Raw genomic sequence first — 22004 nt, 5'->3', positions numbered from 1 at the left:
AAGGTGTCGGCACTGCTGAGACACTGTCACCTGAACTGGGATTTGAAGGATAAGAGGCATTCATTCGCTTGGGGGGAGAGGGAAAGAGAGAGTGAAACAACATGGGCAAAAGCCTGGAGGAGGAAACAACATCTGGTTGGTGGGCTATAAATAGTTTCGTATTTACTCCTAGAATGAAGGCGGGGGTGAGCATGAGCAGAGATCAGAATGACCTTGTGTCCCATGATAAGAAGCTTGGGCTTGATCCTGTCTTGAAGGGAAGTGACATGGCCACATGTGTATTTATACAGCTATTAATCGAGCAGCAGCGTGAAGGACAGAGGCAGAGAGTTTAATAAGACAGTTAGAAAGATTCAGGTGGTGGCTCTCGGGGGCTATTCTGCAGAAAATCCAAGGCAGAGAGCATCAAGAAATTGGGAGAGATGTTAGTGTAAGCCACAAAGCCGTAAGAGATACAGTTTCCTCACTGTCATACTTAAGAAAGCAATAAGCAACCTCCTGTAGAATTTATCTACCCACATAAATGGCACAGAAAAGAAAACTTGGTGAAAAGGTCCTGGGAGAAATTCATTCATTCAACATACATTTATCGAAAAATGTAGAAAATTACTTGAGCCAAGATTTAATAACTTTGATGAGAGGTTTCAACTTAGAACTAATTAATGGACCAGGAATCCAACCAGAAAGAACTTTGCTTCCTCAGTGATGGGGAAGGAGAGAACAACAAAGTCTTTCTGAACCCTTACATAGCTAGCTAGGTGTGCCATGCTAAAATAAAAAGAAAGACAGCATGAAGATAACTTGCCACTGAAAAAGTGAAGAAGAAAGGCCGAAGCCTCAAAGGCCAGATTTTGGGAAGTCACTTCCCTGGGTTACAGGAGAGGCATCCTAAAGTAAGGCAGTCTTCTGTTTCAGGGTAACAAACAAGACTTACAAAATAATCACAAATAGATAGGTTGTTTAGGAAAAATACTTATTTTATCCTGAGCTAAGAATAGGCTATAAACATTACGGAGGAGAAGGACTAATGAAAAGAGAAGAGAAATGCTAACCAATATATTTCTCATATCTTGACTCCCAAAACAAGTTTGTTTAGCATCTTTTATCTCCTTCCTCAAGTAAAATGAATAAAAAAAAAAAAAAATACTTGTATTCCCCACGAGAGGAAAAGGAAAAGTTTGAACCATGCTATATAAATTAGTGAGTTTCAATTGGAGATGATTTCGCTCCTGAGGGAACATATGGCAATTTCTAGAGACGCTAGACCTTTTCGGTTGTCACAACTGGGGGAGGAAGTATTCCTGGCATCTAAGGATGTGCTAAACATCAGATACTGCTTGGGACAGACTCCACAACAAAGAATTATCCAGTTCAAAATGTCAATAGTGCCGAGGGTTGAGAAACTCTGCTATAAACCTCTCTATAAATCTAAATTATTCCAGATTACCCCAAAGCCTACCTATGTGTCAAACAAAATTTTAAAATACTTGGCAAGTGAAATCAACTAGAAAGCCAAAAGGTACATACAAAGGGAATAAATATTCAGGTGTCAAATCCAGATCATCATCATAACCAAATCGTCGAAGCACAGTCCAAGTAGTTTCGTGTCTCCCTCTCTGGATAAAAAGTGTGTGTAAAAAAAGAAAACCTGAAATAAAATAAATTAGTAAATACAGTTGATGTGAAAAAGGGTACAGAGTCACCTGGGAGAAAAGCATGTAACACATAATGGCAAGAGCTACATGCATGAACATATCATACTAGTTTTGCATATTGAAGATCAAATTAAAACCAAATTCACAGTGTCTCAATAAAAACTGAGCTGATTTCAGAATCATTTCCCATATACACCCAGGTCAGCAAGAGATGGCACTGGAGGATGAAAGGACCAAAACACATCCCAAGGAATACACCAACATTCACAGTCATATGATAAAAACAAAGGAAATTATTTTATAGATCTTTGTGTTTATTTCTATCATGGAAAATTCTGGTTTTCAATTTCATTTCTTATCTATAAGGAACATCCTGTACTTGGTAAATTTGACTGATATACAAAATGTCTTCCCTAAAAATAATTTCTATTTAAAGGATGCTTATGAGTAGGAAGAATTTTAAGATAATCAGTGCCAAAACTCTCTTTCCCTCAGATGGACCTTTGAATTCCTGAGATCCAACCAATTTCCCTACCTCTAATTTATGCTGACAGTAAGGATAACTATCCCCACCAGTGGCCTGTCTCTTCCAACTCTTACATATCCAAGTTAGATTTTAGGCATATGAATAAAATACTAACATTTCCTTAAAGTATAAATAATACTATAAAGATCTTCACCTTCTACCAAATTTTGAAAATATTAAGTTCAAAAGGGGGGAGAAACACCATTTACCTACCTTTTAGGGTCAATCCACTATCAGCCACGCCATCACTTATATGTTTTCTGACTACATTCTTGACATCTTCCAGAGCTTGAGGAGCTAATGGAGTATTGAAACAAATTCTCTAGCAAAAAGAAATAAAAATAAATGTCTTTAAAAACTAGCATTAAAACCATAACTAATATACACAAAACATTAATCTACAAAGCAATATTAAATCAAAAAGACACAAACAAAGGAAATAAATTCTGAATTAGGATAGTCTCTGCCTTATATTATTTTTGTAAAACATGTCATCTCCTTAGAAGGAAAGAAACTTTCCTGACTCTCCCCATCGCATTTCTAAAACACAGAGCTCTTTGTGTAGTTATGTTATACAAAACCAAGAAAGAAAAATAATGTGGAGTTCAGACTTCAAGATACCCTCAATACACCCATTGTGTACCAGGAAATAACACTACCATAGGGTCTCCTCGATTCCTATGCCGAAGCGTGCTTTATACTCAAGGTAAAGACTTAAAGAGCTTGATGTGAAAGACAGTTTTACATGAAAGAGACATGAGTTTATCAACATATCACTGTTTAAGATAATTAATTCTTATAGTTTTTCTTTGCAAAAAAAACCAAAAAACAAAAATCCCACCGAGATACGCAAATGTCTAAAGAAGAAGAGGGCTACCTGAAAGAAGTTGAGTTCAGCATCGTTGAGGGTACCATCATTATCTTGATCGGATATTTTAAATATACGTGTAAGGGCTTTTATACAGGCTGGTTTCATCTATAATCATTGAGGAAAGAAACAATTGTTTTAATTTAAATAGCTGGAATTTTTAAATAAGATTTTCAAAAGGAAGGGTAAGAACAATTCTGATTGTTCTCACTGAAAAATACGTAACATCAAATACAAGCAACGTGAAAAATGAACTAGAGCAAAGCCATTTACTTTCACACTCAAATCTTTTTAAATAAATGAGGACCGATATTTGGAAGGGTCAAACTCTCCCCTCATGACCACAAATCATCCAAAGATAGGCAAAAGAGAAGTTCATCTTTAGAAAAGATTCATTCTTCCAGTCATATACAGAAATGTTTACTTATGCCCTCCATCATTCCATAAAGAATTCCAGTGGATTTATAAAACTATGGGCTTTCCTTCCCAACTTCTTTTAAAAATTTCAGTTTTACTGCGGTATGATCAACTGCTGATTTTTGACCGTCAACCTTCTGGTAGCAGAATGGGACTGTGTGTGTGTGTGTGTGTGTGTGTGCACCAAAGCTGGGATATAAAACGTGCTTATTCACAAAAAGGTGGTAAAATAGCACTGGCAAGTAAATGTAAAAGCCTTTCATTAACTTCTTATCATCAGCTAAGAATTACTTACATTTGAAAAAGAATCTTGCTTTTTATGACTCTGTAAAACTTTTATTAAGTAATGCTGCTGGAAATATATTTTGACAACTTCCTTAATATTTGTTTTAGGATTTATAATGGGTAGAACAAATATTTGACTATTTAAAGTAAGACCCACAAGCTTCTAATCTGTATAATTGCTACAGAATAATCACTGTCAACAATTTTGAGAAAATAACACTTGCAGGAAGATCTCTGAACACTCTGTAAATTGGAAGTAGATCTCTTATGAACACATCTGAATCAGGAATTAGATGGCAAAGAGAGGAAAAGTATACTTATTAACTTCAGTGATATGGCTATCCAGAGCAAATTGTAATGATGAGTTTTGACCAGGCTATCAAACTCAAATGCAGAAAATAAATTTTTCTAAAAATAGGCAACAGTTTTTTCCCCAAATATACAGACAATCCCTTCTTTTTTTGTTGTTTTAAATGGGGTCTCTAGGAAAGGAATTTGATATAGTGACAAAAAGATAAAACCTAAGATATAAAAAGATTAGAAAGAACTGAGAAAGTCAAACATTTAGGTATCATTGGAAGGGGCTTTCTTTATAATAGAGTTCTAAATGGACTATAACTTATAACATCTACAATCATGAATGTTTCAAAAAATAAAGAATGGTTAAGACATTGCTTCTATAAATGTGATCCTAATACTAGATATTCAAGATTAATAAAGATTACAGTGTTACATTTTATTTACTTTCCTTTGAAAAATCTGTTATATACTAATCTAAATGTTTCAAAAAGTAGCAAAAAATTAGAATGATGTAAAGAATAGAATCTAAAAATAACTTTTTATCTTGTGCAAGTGGTTTTTCCTCACATTATAAAAATCTACATTAAAAAAGTAATTTGAAGAAAAATAAACAGCGATGCATTTTTCATTAAAGCTTGAAATGCATCACAGGAGCTAAAGTGCTCTAACATATTGGCTCAATGTGATATTTAACTATTAACTACCTTAAAATATAACATCAGAAAAAGACCTCTTTTAAAAATATTAAAAATCATACCTTATTAAAGCTGCAAAAATTTTTTTAACAGTAATAAACTCATTTTCCATGAGTAATCTAAACCCTCACACAATAAACATTATTATTACACAAAAGTCACACCTTTTTCATTATTAGGTAAGCAAAGGATTCCATGGGTCACACAGAGTCCGTCAACACTGGAAACACATTCAGGCTTTAATTTTTAACATGATCTTTTTGATGATTCCACCTTAAAGCTGTGTTAAGAGGTTATTATTGCTGTCCAAATAAAAGTTTCTGGTATAAATTTAGACTCAAAGCTTGTTCTTGTGCAAAAGTTGCAGATTTTACTTCAGGCAGGTACACGAAAGAAAGGAGTAACAGATGGTGGTAGTAGATGTTTTACTCATGGGATGGGGGAAGTGGGATGGGGGCGATTAGCAGATTAGTAGAATAACAGACTAAGGGAAAAACAGAAATTAAAGAATTGAGAATAAATAGAAGGGATTGAAACGTACTGCTAGGCTAAGGCCTCAGAAGCAAATTGCTATAATATGAGACTGTTTTCCAAATTTCCTTGATCATAAAATATAGCATGTGGCTGAATCAGAATGCAATCTGTGTTTTTAACAAATACACCTAGTGACTATTATGAGGCAAATTTGGGAAATACTGGATTAAGAATAAAAGTAAATTAGAAAGAAGCATTCCAATTAAGGAACATAAACCAGGATTAAGGAAAAGTAAATCAGGGTCAGATTAAGGGATAACTCAGATTAATTACTTGTACCAGAGGCCAGCACTTTTTCTGTAAAGGGCCACATAGCAAATGTTTTTAGGCTTTGGGAACCAACAGGCAAAATCAAGGATGTCATCTAGGTACTTACACAGCAAGAGAGAATCAGATTTCAACAAGGTTTTTATTGATGAAATTCAAATTATAATAGTAACTGAGTGTAAATTTGCTGTATAGGTCTACTACTGAGAAGAATGGACATCTTCTTAGGGTTAACATTTTGATTAATTGGGATTCAAAGTCAATGTTCCCTATCATAAAAATTGATTGCAAATGTTAATGCTGATCTGTAATGAGATCTTACATATTTCATCTTTGAAAAAGTCTCTTTGCACAGATACATATTGCCAATACTGATGCATATCCATAAACATAATTTTAATTGGGCACATTCACTGCTTGGAAGGCATTTATCACATTACATTATTTTCTTGATTTTCAGCTGTTAGCATGTCATTACACTGCAGATTAATCAGTTCAATTGAAGGTTAGGCAAAAGCTCCTCAACTGCACAGTCCAAGGGATAATGAAATATGGAAATTTCCTTTGCACTTGCATCGAAATCCAAAAAACAATGCTGGAATTGTAATTTCAACTAAGCAAACACATCTGCTTTGCCAACTAAACATCGACTTTCTTTTCTTGTTTTGACATGATACATAAAGCACTGATAATAAAACAAAATGGCACAGTACTGTTGATGTCCATGGTACTTGAAATGCTGTCAAGTAATAACTGAGTCAGTACAATTACCAGTGCACCACTGAGCACTCAGCACGTCAGCACCGAGAAGTGATGAGAGTGCTACATCCAAGCTCTGATGCAACTATTCAACTGCCTTCAAAGCATGAAAGCAGTCAAATACAAACATAAGGAAATGAGCGTGACTGTGTTGCAGTAAAACTTTATTAACGAACGATGAAATCTGAATGTCATATAATTTCCCCATATCACACAACATTACTCCTTTTGATTGTTTTTCAATCAATTAATAATGTAAAATGTATTCTTAATTCATAAGCTATTCAAAAACAGATGGAAGGCCACATTTGACCCACAGGTCAAAGTCGGCCAACCACCTACCCATCCTGTAAACTTTTCCTGAAAAAAATCTGCAACTTTTTATTTCTTAAAAATTCAACAATAAAAAGACAACTAACTCAAGAAATAGGCAAAAGACTTAAATAAACAGTTCTCCAAATAAGATATACAAGTGGCCAATAGCTACATAAAAGATGGGCAATATCATTAGCCATCAGGGGAATGCAAATCAGAACAGCAATGAGGTTAACACTCACATCCACTAGGATGGCTGTAAGAAACCAAAAAACAAACAAACAAACAAAAAAGGGGGTGGGGAATCACAAGTGCTGGCAAAGATGTGGAGAAATTGGAACTCTGGTACAGTTTAGCGGTTGCTCAGTAAGTTAAACATAGAATTACCATGTCATCTGGCAATTCCACTCCTAAATATACACTCAAAAGGAAATTGAAAACAGATGTTCAGACTTGTGTTAATGTTCAGAGCAGTTCTATTCACAATAGTCAAAAAGTGAAAACCCAAAAGTCTATCAAGCAACGAATGGATAAACAAAATGTTTATCCATATACTGTATATATTCATACAGTAAAGTATTATTTAGTCATAAAAAGAAAGGAAATATTGATACATGCTACAATATGGATGTACCCTGAAAACATTATTATGCTATGTGAAAGAAGCCACACAAAGACCACATACTATACGATTCTATTTATAAGAAATGTTCGTAATGGGCAAATTTATACAGACAGAAAATAGATTAGTGGTTGCCAAGGGCTGGGGCAAAGAAGGAATGGGAGTAACCACTAATGGGCACAGGATTTCTTTTGGGGGTGAGAAATTGTTCTAGAATTAGACAGTGGTGATGGACACACAACCGTGTGACTATACTAAAAAACCACTGAAGTGTACGCTTTAAAAAGGTGAACTTTATGGTGAGTTATGTCTCAATTAAAAAATTAATTTTATAAGTCAATGGCAAAATATCATTAAATTTTAGGTAGTCATTAAGGAATTACTGTGTTTCTTAGCTATGAAACAAAAGGGAGTGTTCAAATTGTATTACATGTTGTACTCATGTCAAATAACTACACAAGTCTTCATGGGTGTTTTTAAGTTTGTTTATAGGAGCAAAGCAAGTAAACAGCTAAGTCTTTGGACTTTTTGTTGTTATTCTTGCCAACTCTTCTGTTTGTTTTAATGGCATTTTCTGAAATGATATTTAATCTGGAATATATTTTTCTGAGTATTGAATGTGAATGTTTTGAAGAAAAGTACCTAGAAAATGCAAGTTTAATGAGCAATGAATTGATACTCCAGCAGTTTACAAGAATACTTAAGAGTTACTAAAAATCACTACCATACTAGAGTTACTACCTACTCATTCCAGCCCCTACTAACACAGGTAGGGGGTGGGGTTGGGGGTGGGGAGGCAGTTACCTCTTTCTCCTCTGGGCAGTACAGGGGCCCTGTAGGATGAAGAACAGCTTTCTGTGCATAATAAAAGAGTTCTGATATGTTCTTAAGGTTTTTTGCTGAACACTGGAAAAAAAAGTTTAAAATATTACCCTCTGAAAGTAATTATGAGCTCAAAACAATTTTTAAACTATCAATATCGTTGAAGAAACTGAAAACTGCATTTTTTCTTAGTGGATATTAAAATGTGATTGTCTACAAAGAGCTCAAAGGCCAACTCCAAGTCATCTGTTTCCTTTGGTTCATATGACTTCACAAACAATAGGAAATCTCTACCATCCCACATCCTCCCCGCTCCTATTCCAAACCTCAATTTAGTGAAAATTTACCAACAGTATATTTCAAAATCGAATGATAAGGCATACCTCCACACAGGTCTCTATTTCTGTGTACTGGTTCATAATAGGAAGGATGGTCTCCATACTACTATATTCCACCAGATCAGATTTGTTCCCAACCAATATCAAGGGCAGCCTGAAAGAAACAGGACACATCATAATAATAAGGAAGACAAAAGACAATAGATTTATATTTTAATGGACATCATAACCCATTCTAACTAATAAGCTTCACTTAATCTCCCCAATGTGAACCCTCTAGTTCTAGTTGTAGTCAGCTCAAGCTCCCTAGAGAGCATATTCAACAAATATTTATTGAGTACCTATAATACGCCAGGTATTATTCTAGGCATTAAGGACACAAGGCCGACAAAAGTCCTTGTCCATTCTAGCTGTGAAAATCAGAAAATGGACAATAAGCTAATAAACAAGACAATTTCCAACTCTGTAAGTGCTATGAAGGAAGGATATGGGATAGAGTAATGAAAGGGAACTAATTATATATGGTAATCAGGGAAAAGTCTCTCTGACAAGGTGGCATTTGAGTCAAGGAGTGAAGGATGAAATGGCATCTGCCATGTGAAGAGCCAGGGAAGAGCTGGCCAGGAAGAAGGGACAGCATGTGCAAAGGCCCCAAATTGAAAAAACATCCTGATGAGTCCAAAGTTGGGGAAGAGGTATGAAATGGGGTTGGAGAGAGAATCAAAGACCAGACACGTAAGGACTTACAGCTGCAGCAAGGAGTGTGGGTTTTATTATAAGTATAAAATGGGAAGCTAATGAAGGATGATAAGTGGGGGAATGACATGATCTGAGGGACATTTTAAAATGTAGTCATTTGTTATTGTTTATAGATACATATTAAAGTATTTACAGCATGATATTTTGTCTCGATTTGTTCAAAATGATCCCAACGGAAAGGGTAACAAATGAAACAAGACTGGCCATGAGTTGATAAGTGTTGAAGCTGAATGATAGATACAGAGACATTTATTATACTATTCTCTCTACTTTTACATATGTTTGATTTTTTCAATAATAAAAAGTTTTTTTAAATGTGGCTTGGATTAGGGCAGTGAGGATGGAGAAGTATTCAGATTTGAGATATAGCAGCAGCTGGTAGATTAGATATGGAAGCTGAGAAAAAGGCAGGGAAAAAAAAGGGTTTTGGCTGGACAAAATTAGTAGATCTCCTTAGACAGAAAAGATTGAGAGACTTTGGAGGAGAGGAGGGCGGGGCAGGTAGGCAAGGAATTAGGATTTTGTTTCAGACAAGTTAAATCTGACAGGCCTATCAGAAATCTAAATTGAGGGTATCAAGGTGAACTAGCCTAGTGGAGAACTGTTATTTGTGCACCCTGCAAGAGAATTTGGAGGGAAAGCCAGTCATCCTGATGGAACTCCAGCTTGCAATAGGAATATTTGCAAGCATTTATTGACTCCCTTAGTGTGGTTATGCATAAAAGGACTGGCCCGCTATACAACCCCTATATAGATTCCTAACAGAGCCAGGAGGGTTTCAAAAAATGTAGTGGTTTACAACCAAAGGTGTGCTCAGAATAATTTAAGGAGCTTTAAAAAAATACACATCTCCAAACGTACTAATTCTAACACTCTAGGGGTGAGACAAAGGCATCTATATGTTTTTAAAGAACCTCAGGTGACAAATGATGGGTACCCTGATTAAGAACCCCTGTAACGGGGGTGGTGGTGGTGAAAAGATGAAGGCAAATAAGAGGTACAAACTGCCTGTTATAAAATAAATAATCTACACAGATGTAGTGTAGAGCATAGGGAATACAGTCAATAATATTGTAATAACTCTGCACAGTGACAGATGGTTACTGACTTAGCATGGTGATCCCATCATAAGGTATCTAAATTTTGAATCAAAATGTTGTACACCCGTAAACAAATTTAATAGTGTATGCCAACTCTAATGGAAAAAAAAAAAAAGACCATTGTAACAATGGTCCAAGGAAGTCCTAAGAAGAATTTATGTGTAACAAATATAAACTTAGGGGAGGAAGGTATTGGAAAGTGTAAAGTCCGTATATTAACAGTAAGAAACAGACCATCTTGGGACAAGTCAACCACAAGAAAAATGAGTATGCTTATGATTCAGAGAGGAAAAAAATATAACTACACTTGAGGAAGCTCAATTAGATCTTCAAATGTTAAAAGCCACGTTCAGATGGTACAGAAAGGGCCACGAAACTAGCCACAGCATTTTAGGAAACTGTGATAGCAAAGCCAGATTTGAAAATGTCAGTGGTCCAAGCTTGACGGATCCTGGCAAATCTGATTTCTCTGAAGAGTCCCTCCTGGAAACAGCTCAAGTAATCAGCAAGGAGAGCAGGTGTCAGGGGCATACGGGTGTGGGAGCCTCCAAAACAGCCCTGTCTCATACACCCTCCTGTGATGATGGAAATGTTCTTTATGTGTCCTGTCCATTACTGGAACCGCTGGCCACAAGTAGCTACTGAGCACTTGCAATGTGGCTAAGTGTGTTCTAGGAACTGGGTTTTTAGTTTTATTTCATTTCACTTACTTTAAGGTTAAATTGCCACAACTGACTAGAGCCTATTGTATTGGACAGTGTAGCTCTCCTTTCCACCTTGACAGTAAGTCACTATGAAATTTAAAGCCATGCAAAAGAGGAGCCATAAGAGCTGCAAGGCACAACATATACAATACCAGCACGATCACAGTCTCCCTCCATAAATACGTGACTATGTTCACCTGTTCAGAACCAGATCTTTAGGTTTCACGGCACAAAAATGCCCAACCAAAAAAAGAAATCCAAAAAATTAAGTAAAGACCAGATGTGTACGAGACATAGATGTTAGTCTGCTTGTCTGCTTTCCTAACATTAAAAAAGGTTCAAAAGCTTCATAAATAACATGGTCAATTATACAATACGCGAGAAAAATGTTTTGTTTCCACTTTGACTTAAAACTCAAAGCATTTATACCCAGAACTACCTCAGTAGTTCTGCTCAGAAAAATACAGAACTGGTGTTCTCTTGCTTTTTCCCTGTCATATATGTATCTCCCAAAGAATTTCAAAGAAATTTCCCTGTATAAATTCCTAAATGAAGATCCCTAGAGTTAGAGAACTTACAAAGCACTCGCACATGCATTATTTCATTGGATTCTTAAAAGAACCACATGAAGTCAAGACAGGTATTATCCTCATCTCCCCTTACAGTTGAGGAAGCAGGTTCAGTGACGTCAATGTCTTAAAAGCTCCTAAGAGGCCGAAGCAGATTTCACAGGTCATTCACTTTCCTCCAAGTCCTAAGCTCCTACATACACTGCACTGTGAGCAATCAACGACCAGGGAGACTGCATCTCAAGAGAGAGGGCACGTACAAGACAGGGGAAGAGGGATTCTAAAGCTGAGACTTTTCAAGCAGCAGTTGGAGAAAGAGACATAGAAGATGGATTATCAAAATATTTAATGTCTGAAATTGTAAATCCTTAAGAGTATCAGAGCTCTATTTTCTGCTTTGCTCGCAAATACGAGCTGCATTACATAACTCTTCCCAAAAGAGGTGTATAAACAGAGACAGACCTAGAGATAAAGCAAGTGTGGCAAAACGCTAACCGGTAAATCAGTGAAGGTGTACCAATGTTCACTGTACTGTTTCTTGCGACTTTTCTGTAAGTTTGAAATTTTTCAATATGCAAAGTTTGAGAGCGAAATAAAAATACCTGCTGTCTTTGTCTGTTCTTTCATTTATGAGAGGAATCCATCGACTTGTCACCTAAAATGAAAATTAACAAGAGCTAAGCCATGGTGAGGATCTTTGACCTAAAACTCTAGACTGAGAATCAATTTTGAAAGCGCCCCCATTGAAACTTAACATAATGTAGTGAAAAAAGTCAACACATTCATACCTTATCAATAGAATGCTTGTTGTTGACAGCGTAAACTATGCAGATGACATTAGCCTACAAGAAAAACAAACAAGTTAACGGTATTTTTAAGTAATAATAATAATAACAATAAAAACTTAGCATGCCTCTAAGAGGAAAACGGTCCTAAGGATTTACAGCAAAAAATACATACTCAAAGTCAGCAATAAAAACAAAGAACTGAAAAGGCCCTCTAGGTAAGTGAGAGAATGAAAAAGGTAGACTCATAGAATCATCACTTTCTCCCCACAAAAAAACCTACAACTATTTTTTTAAACTCACCTGTGATATTTCTTGATGAAGTTGTTCATCACTTTGTTCTGCTTCTACAGATGACAAAGTAAAAAAGAGTTTCATATTTTACACGTGTTCATAAAAATTAATGGTCAAGCTAAAATCTATGTGACACCCATCTAATGGCCCTCCAAACACCCCTCATCCCTCGTGCCATGGTGCCAGACTAGGTGGCAAAGACAAGGGAAAGCCAGGGTAAGGAAAGAGTGGAACCATGATAAGGAAGCTGGCTGGCACTCAAAGACAAGTTGACAAGAGGAGAACTCAGGCACAGAAGAGCAGAAGGCATTGTGGTATAAATGTAGGCCGGCATCTGACCCGGAGATGAGAAGGGTCACGCAAAAGAGATCAGACACTCAAGCGAGAAGACTGGACACTGAAGAGTCCAAACAAAGAATCTATCCAAACAGGGTCAAAAGGCCACGTGAGAATCTGGGCAATACAAGCTTAAGATCTACATAGCAGATATGAGGCCCCAGAAGCAAAACTAGAGCATGAGAATGAAGAGTCAAGAATTCCTTCTCTAGCATATATCTCTGGCTAGAACTGGTCTTAATGGGTGGATGTGCCTATAACTTCAAGGTGTAGGAGATACACATGATATAGCTAGGATGAAGAAGCACACAAATGAAGAGCAAAGCTACCGTGTTTCCCCGAAAATAAGACCTAGCCAGACAATCAGCTCTAATGTGTCTTTCGGAGCAAAAATTAATATAAGACCCGGTATTATATTATATTATACTATATTATATTATATTATATCTTATATAAGACCCGGTCCTACATTATAGTAAAACAAAACCGGATCTCATATTAATTTTTGCTCCAAAAGACGCATTAGAGCTGATTGTCCAGCTAGGTCTTATTTTCGGGGAAACACAGTATTTATTACTAACATATTAATTTAGATCATCTTTAATGTTTCTCCTCCAAGTGCCTGCTATTTCTGACATACAAACTAATATCATAAATGAGTTCAACTGCATTTTATAGTATGCTAAATAATTGGCCATAATTTTAATATCTTTTCATATGTTGAGCAATCAATGGGTTAAGGCTTCAATTCTAATACTGAAGTGAATCTAATTATATGGCTACACATATTTAAAAATAATTCTAGTAAGTAAAGCTAGTTATGAAACTGACTGTAGCAGAAAGAAAGCATCCAACCCCCCTTAGCTTCCAGTACAGTGCTGTACAGTAGAAATCTAATGCAAGCCATACAGGTAATTTTTAATTTTCTAGTAGTCACCTTAAGAAAAGTAAAAAGGAACAGGTAAAATTACTTTATTTAGCTCCAAATATCAAAAATATTAAAATGTTAATATGTACTCAATAGAAAATTAATGAGCTATTTCACACATTAATTTTTCATAGTAAGTCTTCTAAATTCACTTATATTTTACACTTAAAGCACATTTCAATTTAGACTAGTCACATTACAAGTGTTCAAATAGTCATATGTATCGGACTACACAGTTGCAGTATCACAGTTGCAATATTTCTTTTTTAGGTTATATGGGATACCAGCTTAGTAAAACAAAGTATTACCAACGCAGTTACACCCATGTTTAAAAATAGATTTTGTTTAGAGCAGTTTTAGGTTCACAGAAAAATGGAGTGGAAGGTACAGAGATTTCCCATATGCCTCCTGCCCCCAGACAGCTTCCCCGATTATCACCATCTCCCATCAGAGTGGTACACCTGTTACAATTGACCCTTTAAAAAAAAAGTCCCAATACAAAGCAAAATAATTTAATGATTAAAAAGTTTAGTAATGTGTAGAAAATTTTTAAATTATTAAAACCGATACAGATGGGCTTCTATTGTCATATAATGTAAGCAAGTTGACAGCTGTTTAAACTATTATTTTATTTGGGACAAAGGCTGAAAAATTAAAGAACAAATTTAGAACTCAACAAATTCTCAAATTCAGAACTCTTTTTAAATCATCAGAGCATGCCTGATAACAAAATGAATCCAGAATTTCTCTCTACAAACATGCCAATTCAAGGAGAGTAATGATTTATCTACTTCTTGTCATTTACCATCTCTCCTTCCTTTTCATTATTATGGAACCCAACTTAGTCAATTAGGGACAGAGTACTGCAAGATGGAGTCTTTAGGTAGGTGTGGGGTGGGTGTTGGCAGGGAGATATAAATGAGATGAGAATAGTAAATGATCATTTACTGCTAGAGAAAAAGGATCACCCCTTTTTGAACATTTTTTTACAGCTCAGTAAGTACCTTTTTTGAGAACTATTAAATTAACCCTACAGTTTCATCTACAATAGGTCATTCCGTTACCTGAGTAATCTACAATGTGTGTTGGAACTCTTTCAGGGGTGACATCAGCTGGAATGGTGATTTCTTCTGCCCGGGGAGGAACCTTCATTTGAAAACAAATAGGAAAAGAAAAACTTTTGGATATTATCAATCAAACTTGTTAATAGATTATGTAAATTTATCTCTATATTAGCCCCTTTTACCCATACCTATCCTTACAGGTATTTGTCATTGCTTTCAAATGCTTAATTTTGTGCTTTACTACAGATGCAAATATATACTAAAGCTATATGATAGACCACTTTTTAAAAATGCACATTACCAGCTGTGTGGACACAGGACATATTAAGGATACTTCAGATCTGACATAGCCTAAAACAGTACTTACATCAACTTGGTGTTTCAAACATTAGATTTTTAAAGTGTGTGGTTTTCATTCTATTTTATTGAAGGTTTCAGCTACTCTACAAATGAGCAAGTATGTTAATCTAAAACAACCCTTGAATAAAACAATAAATTATCAAAACTCATTTCTTCTAGAGAATAACTGATTGGCTACATAAGCCTTATGCTTAATGATTCCACTTTTAGAAAGACTGGATGATTTTTTAATCAATTAAAGACCCCTTATTCACACCCAAGAGGACCATGCTAAAATTACCATTCTAAACTAAGGTAAACTATCACAGAAAACTTTGAGGTATTATACCTTGAGTGACTATAACTAATGTTGGTTATTCCATAAACCACACATGAAAATGTCCTTCATTTCACAAATTAAGTACTTACTTAACTATCTTATTGAAGAGGTGAAAAAAAAAAGCAAAAGTAACAATGAATGGGCACATGGCCACTACTAAAAACACTATCAAATCGTACACGTACATCAAATTCCTGTCTGAATAATGAAACTGTACAGCTATTCCTACCGAAACAAGAATCAAAAACGGGTAAATGCAAACTGTGGCACTAATAACACCTATTACGTGAAGAAAGAGAATAAAAAGAAATAATTTTCATCCCATTTGCATTGATTCCGACCCCATAACAATATCCTCACTTTACATAAGGCCTTGGCCAGCAGTTCCTCATACTAGAACTTCCACAATGTAAACAAATATATTGCCAGCAATAGTAAAACCATCTTACTTTTGGGTGGCACCCTACCATGATTAAGCTTATCTCATTTGAGACCCACAACAATCCTCTGAGGTAGGCAAAGGTAGAATGAGTTAGTTTCTCCATTTGTAAAATGATGGAGGTAGATAATATTAAAGGTTTTCAAAAATGTGTCAGGATCCTAGTGGTTCTAATGCCTCAAAGACTGGGGAGTATCAGGTGGAAGGTGGAGGTGGCGGTGGCGGGGGGGCGGGGGTGGGCAGGGGAGTCCAAATCTTTCACCCTAACTTCAACTAAAGGAATACTCATCTGTTTTTATGTTTGGGGCTTATGGATAACGTTTTATTTTTAAGAAAGGATTACACAGAAAAAATAAAAAGGATTACACAGATTAGATGATCTCTAATAGCCCTTTCAGCTCCCAGTTTCCAGGTGATACAAAAAAGGCACAGAGATGACAAATAGCCTAGGCAAGGTCAAAAGTAGGACATGCAAAGGACTGAGGTGAACTCAGATCTAGCGTGATTTTTTCTCCTGCACTGTATTTCAGTGATGTCTTGCATGAACAAATATGAGGCTTTTTAAAAGTCACAACTTCAGAAAGAAAACATACAAAAAAGGACAGAACTTATTTCATCTTAACTCAATTTTGATAAATTTAAAACAGTTTAAAAATAGGAAAGAAATCAAAATGTTTACCTCTTCTGGGAATTCTTCACTGACCAGAGACATAATCAGTGATGTCTTCCCAACTCTAGCTGTGAAAAGAAAAATCATTACTTTAATAAAGTGTTCAGGTTCTACATAAGCTCAAATTCAGCAACCACACAGAAAAGTATGTTGTTAGCTAAAATCAACATACAAATTGCCAAGTTTTAGTACAATATGTAAAGCGCATCTCTTTTTCTTCTGCTTAGAAGTTATACATATTGTGTAAAACAAAAAATTACCAAAATTTATGATATAAAAGTAAAATTGTCCCACAATATCCTCCTAAATTTAATATAGACAGTCTCCCCAGATTTTTCCTACACTTAATAATAATTTACCATAGTGGGATCATAGCAGTCATACTATTTTGCAATTTTCCTTTATGTATTTTCTTTTATGTATGTATAATTATGTATTTGGGCAGTATTTCATGTCAATATATATAAACTTCCTGGGAAGGGGGAAGGGAAAGTTAGTATTTAATGGATATGGAAATTTTGTTGGGGATGATGAAAAAGTTTTAGATATAGAAAGTGGTGAATATTATATAACACTGTGAATGTATTTAATGCCCTGAATTATACATTTACAAATGGTGAAAATGTTAAATATTATGTCTTGAAAATTTTATCACAATTTTAAAAAACAGTAATAATAAATCCATTTTATATTAACATTTAAAAGCCTACCTTATTTTTGATAGTTGTATAAAAACTCATGTATAATGTCATAATTAATGTAATCTCCTAACAATGAATGTTGTTCAAGTTTTCACTTTTATAAACAATGCTACAATGAGTATTTCTACAGGATAAATTCCTAGAAGTGGAACTCAAGTTAGCTTGCATGATCTTTATTGCTTTTAACAGATATTGTTAAATTACCTCCAAAAAAGAATAAACTAATTTTACATCCTTACCAATAGAAGATCAGAGTGCCTATCTCTCTATACATCCTTACATTGTTCCTTTTTTAGGAATCATAATGAAAGGGTTATTAAGAGCAAAGAAACTTTCCTGTTACATTTTCAAACCTAGCAATTTTTCCAACGTACAAACTTAAAAGTCTTAATTTCCACTTTGAAATTTGACTTCCATTACCACCACTTTCTGATCATATAATTACTACTGTTAGACACTGAACTGCTTCTCAACTAAATCCTCTGGTGACTCTAGAGGAAAACAGTCCACCTGCCTATTAATCTCTGCCATCACAGCAAATTAGTGTCCAAAAGTCAAGTCTAAATATAAAATAACTGAAATTTTTTAAAGTTAAGAAAAGTCACACTCCTTTTTTAAATGACTAAAAGAAAGGGTGAACTAAAAACACAAGTCAAATCTGTGGATAAATAATGAATGGCTGGAAAGGAGTGTAGAGGTCAAAACAACTTGCGGGGTGTGTTGGGAGGAAGTGAGTCCTGCTGGTGGAGGGACAGATAGATAGTTTACCAGCTGTCTTCTAGCTCTGATTTCCACCGTTTTTTACAACTGACTTGTGTGCAAAGGCTTGAGCCTTTTTCAAGTGGCTGGCAGTAAGATAAACATTTCACTGAGTTCCAGCCATGTCAGTGAATCTGGAGCCCATCATCACGGAACCACTACTAGAGCCTAGTCACCGGTGTCAGCTGATGCAGCTCCCTCTAAAACTTCTCAGAAGAACCTGGACTCAGAGACAGGGATTTTCTCAAGGTCTCATGAAAAGATTGGCTGCACACCTAAAGAATAACCCATCTCCTCATGGCTAAGCCAGTGGTCTTTCTCTTTCTTATGCCAGACTTCAAAAAATACTACCACAAGTTAATACAGAAAACGAATGGGGACCCCTAAAGTCAACAAGCACGGCATACACAAATACTACACAAGTGAATCAAAATAGTCACTGATTCATTAGGGACTGGATCAATTTTTTTAAAACTTATTTTGAGAAAATTTCAGACTTACAGAAAAACTGCAAAAATAGTACAAAGGAGTCATGTCTACTCGTATCCTTTAACCAAATTCCACATATGTAAACATTTAACCGTATTTGCATTATCATTCTCTCTCTACATATATATTTTTAAATTTTTTCAAACCATGAGAGTAGGCTGCAGACATGATGGCCCCTTACCCTTAAGCACCTTAGTATATTTCCTAAAAACGAGATCATTCTCTTACATAATCACAGTACACTGTCAAGATCAGAAAAGTAATGCCAATACGATATTACTATCTAATCTATAGCCCTTATCACATCTCTCCATTTGTCCCACTATTATCCTTTATAGATAAGAAAAATCTTTTTTTTTCCTACCTAGGATCAAATGTTGCATTTGGTTGTCATGTCTCTTTAGTCTCTTTTAATCTGGAAGCGTTCCTCAATCTTTTTTACCTTTCATGACCTTAACATTTTTGAAGAATACAGGCCATTTAATTTGTAGAATATCTTTCAATTGGGTTCATATGATGTTATCTCATGATTAGTTTCAGGTTTTGCATTTTTGGCAGGACTACCCCAGAAGTGATACTGAATCCTTCTCAGCGCTTCATAGCAGAAGGAGATGATGTCGATCTGTCCCATTACTGTGATGTTAGCTGTCACCACTTGGAGGAGGTGGTGTCTGCCAGGTTCCTCCACTGTAAAGTTACAGTTTTTCCCTTTGTAATTAATATGTATCTTATGAGGAGATACCATGAGACTAGGTAAATAAATATCCTGTTTCTCATCAAATTTTGCCTACTGGTTTTAGTAGCCATTCATGATTCTTGCCTGAAATTTTCTATCTCTATCAATCCTTCTGCATCACTCTGCATTCTACTGTAAGGAAAAACTTCCCTCCTGATTCATATTAGCATGGTCTCATAAATTACTCTACGGGTTATGATCTGTTACTGTCACTATTTGGAGGCTCAAATTGTTCCATTTTACTTTTTTTTTGTTAATTTTTTATTGGGGGATATTGGGGAACAGTGTGTTTTTCCAGGACCCATCAGCTCCAAGTCAAGTAGTTATTTCAATCTAGTGGAGGGTGCAGCTCACTGGCCCATATGGAAATCGAACCGGCAACCTTGGTGTTATGAGCGCTGCGCTCTAACCAACTGAGCTAACCGGCCGCCCCATTTTACTTTTTAAAATGATATTTATGCAGGTATAAATCAGCATGTTCAATATGATCCCATTTTATAAAGAAATACGTATTTGCATAGAAAACAAACCTGGAGGACAGATACCAACAGTGATTCCTTATGTAAAAGGAGGTAAATGTAATTGTAACTTCCTTCTCTGTGCTTTTCTACAGTTTCCCAATTTTCTACAATAAACATAATTTTTGCTACTGAAAAAGGTCAACAAGTACTATTTTAAAAGTCATTTGTGGTAGTAAAAAATGGCATGTTCTAAATTTACAAATGGCAACTGAAATTTACCTAAATGACATGTTCAATGCATTCTTTCATCCCTTCAACAAATATTTCTTGAGCACTTCCATATGCCAGGCACTATTCCAGATGCGGTCAAGGTCTTCCCTACTTTTTAACTTTCATGGAGATGGTATTCCAAGGGACTTATAAAATTTCACCAATTAAGAACACTCTTTCTACACATCAGGATAAAAAGCAAAAATTCAAAAACTGTAGCCATTTTTGATTCAACCTTCCTCTGCACTCAGCAAAGTACCAAATTCTATCAAATTTTCCTTTGAAGTTTTTAATATTCATTCCTTCCTCTCTGTTCCCACTTTCCCCTAATTATGGTACTTTTCCTGAAACACCTCCCAGTTCCCAATTTTTCACCCCTTCTCCATCCGTCATTAATCAAAAGGACAAATGACAGTCCATCTTTCTTACACATTCTTTTCATATTCTAACTCACTTGATCAAAAGCCTTCCTTGACTCTCAATTATCTGCCACATCAAGGTGAAACTATTCTACTGGCCTTTGACAGTCATACATAATTTAACCCAGCTCATCTATTTAATTTCCTTTCCCACTAGTCCCCACATACACGATTTGCTCTCACAAGGCCATTCTGCTCTAAGTACAAACTAGCCGTCATGAATCCTGCCCCCACATGGTTTTCTGCATCTAAAATACTACTCTCTCTCTCCCCTCTACTTCTCCAAATATTAACCACCTCTCAAAAACTGCTCAAATTCTACCTCATCCCTAAAGACACCCCACGGCTACCCTAGACCTCCCTTTCCTTCTTTCAACTACTCCTGTGCCACATAATTTATATCAAACTCTTATGAATATATAAGGTACTGAACATGTATGAGTCTAAATACAATAACCAAATATTTGGAAGCACTGGATAATGAACCAAATTTTCTAATTTTACATGAATGGGAGAAACACTTCTAGCACATCAACCAGACTGGATGAACTACCTGACTTGATTTCACCTTGCCCAAGCACGCCTGTATTGCTGCTATAGCTTCAGCACTGCCATTTGGGAAATTAGTCTCATCTCCTGGAGATTCTGGAACTCTCCCATGCAAAGCTTTTCTTATGTAAGCAATTGAAGAGCTCAGTGGGTAACTGCTCTGGCAATTAAAAAAAAAAAATTCTAAAATTACTTTGTTCATTTTGATTTTAGTAAATAATAATTAATGTTGAAATTTCAAATATTAAAGGAGGGTGTGATATATTAATAATAAAGAATACATCTGGTCTTTATTCCCAGTTCCTAACACAGAGCTTCAAAATCCCTTGGAATTTCCTCAGTGACAGAAGTATCTTTTGTTAGTCTCTTTCAACCATACTTGAATTTATCCTCATACCCTGACTCATTAGAGGGAGGGAAGTGCCTAGATAGCTTCAGGGTGGAGGTTGATTGCCAGAAAATCCAACCATGTGATTATAGGGTGATAACTTTCAGCCCTACCCCAGACCTCCGGTGTGTGTGTGGTGGGGGATTGAGTTCAATCATGTGGCCGATGATTTAATCAGTCGTGCCTACCTAATGAAGTCCCAAATAAACACTCTGGCCATCGGAGCTCAGGTCAGCTTCCTGGTTGGTGAGCACACGGATGTGGCAGGAAGGGGGTACACCCTGACTCCACGGAACAAAAGCTCCTGAGCTCAAGACCTTTTCAGACCTTGCCTTGTGGACTTCATCTGGCTGTTCACTTGTGTAATCGTAAGCAGAGAACGGTCCTGAGTTCTGTGAGGCATTCTAGTGAACTATCAAACCAAAGGGGATTGTGGGAAGCCCTGAATTTATAGTCAGCCGGGAAGAAGTGTGGGCAGTCTGGGGACCCTCCTGCAGCTGTG

The 22004-nt window shown here is 35.9% G+C and overlaps 1 protein-coding gene across 9 annotated transcripts in view; it reads right to left on the bottom strand.

Moving 5' to 3' along the window:
* RHOT1 (ras homolog family member T1) overlaps positions 1-22004 on the bottom strand; it is a 54659-nt gene that overhangs the window by 22652 nt on the left and 10003 nt on the right. For all 9 annotated transcript variants that reach the window (XM_033090110.1, XM_033090113.1, XM_033090111.1 and 6 more), the window contains 10 exons: positions 16740-16798; positions 14943-15024; positions 12624-12667; positions 12324-12377; positions 12138-12190; positions 8449-8557; positions 8048-8149; positions 3059-3157; positions 2395-2503; positions 1528-1648 (listed from right to left, as the gene is read on the bottom strand). In XM_033090110.1, the coding sequence (XP_032946001.1) occupies positions 1528-1648; positions 2395-2503; positions 3059-3157; positions 8048-8149; positions 8449-8557; positions 12138-12190; positions 12324-12377; positions 12624-12667; positions 14943-15024; positions 16740-16798 (832 nt within the window). The remainder of the gene's footprint in view (positions 1-1527; positions 1649-2394; positions 2504-3058; positions 3158-8047; positions 8150-8448; positions 8558-12137; positions 12191-12323; positions 12378-12623; positions 12668-14942; positions 15025-16739; positions 16799-22004) is intronic.

Source organism: Rhinolophus ferrumequinum, chromosome 21, assembly GCF_004115265.2.
Source record: "Rhinolophus ferrumequinum isolate MPI-CBG mRhiFer1 chromosome 21, mRhiFer1_v1.p, whole genome shotgun sequence".
NCBI classification, from domain to species: domain Eukaryota; kingdom Metazoa; phylum Chordata; class Mammalia; order Chiroptera; family Rhinolophidae; genus Rhinolophus; species Rhinolophus ferrumequinum.
The sequence above is the reverse complement of the archived record's forward strand: the minus strand, read 5'-3'. Positions and strand labels throughout refer to the sequence as shown.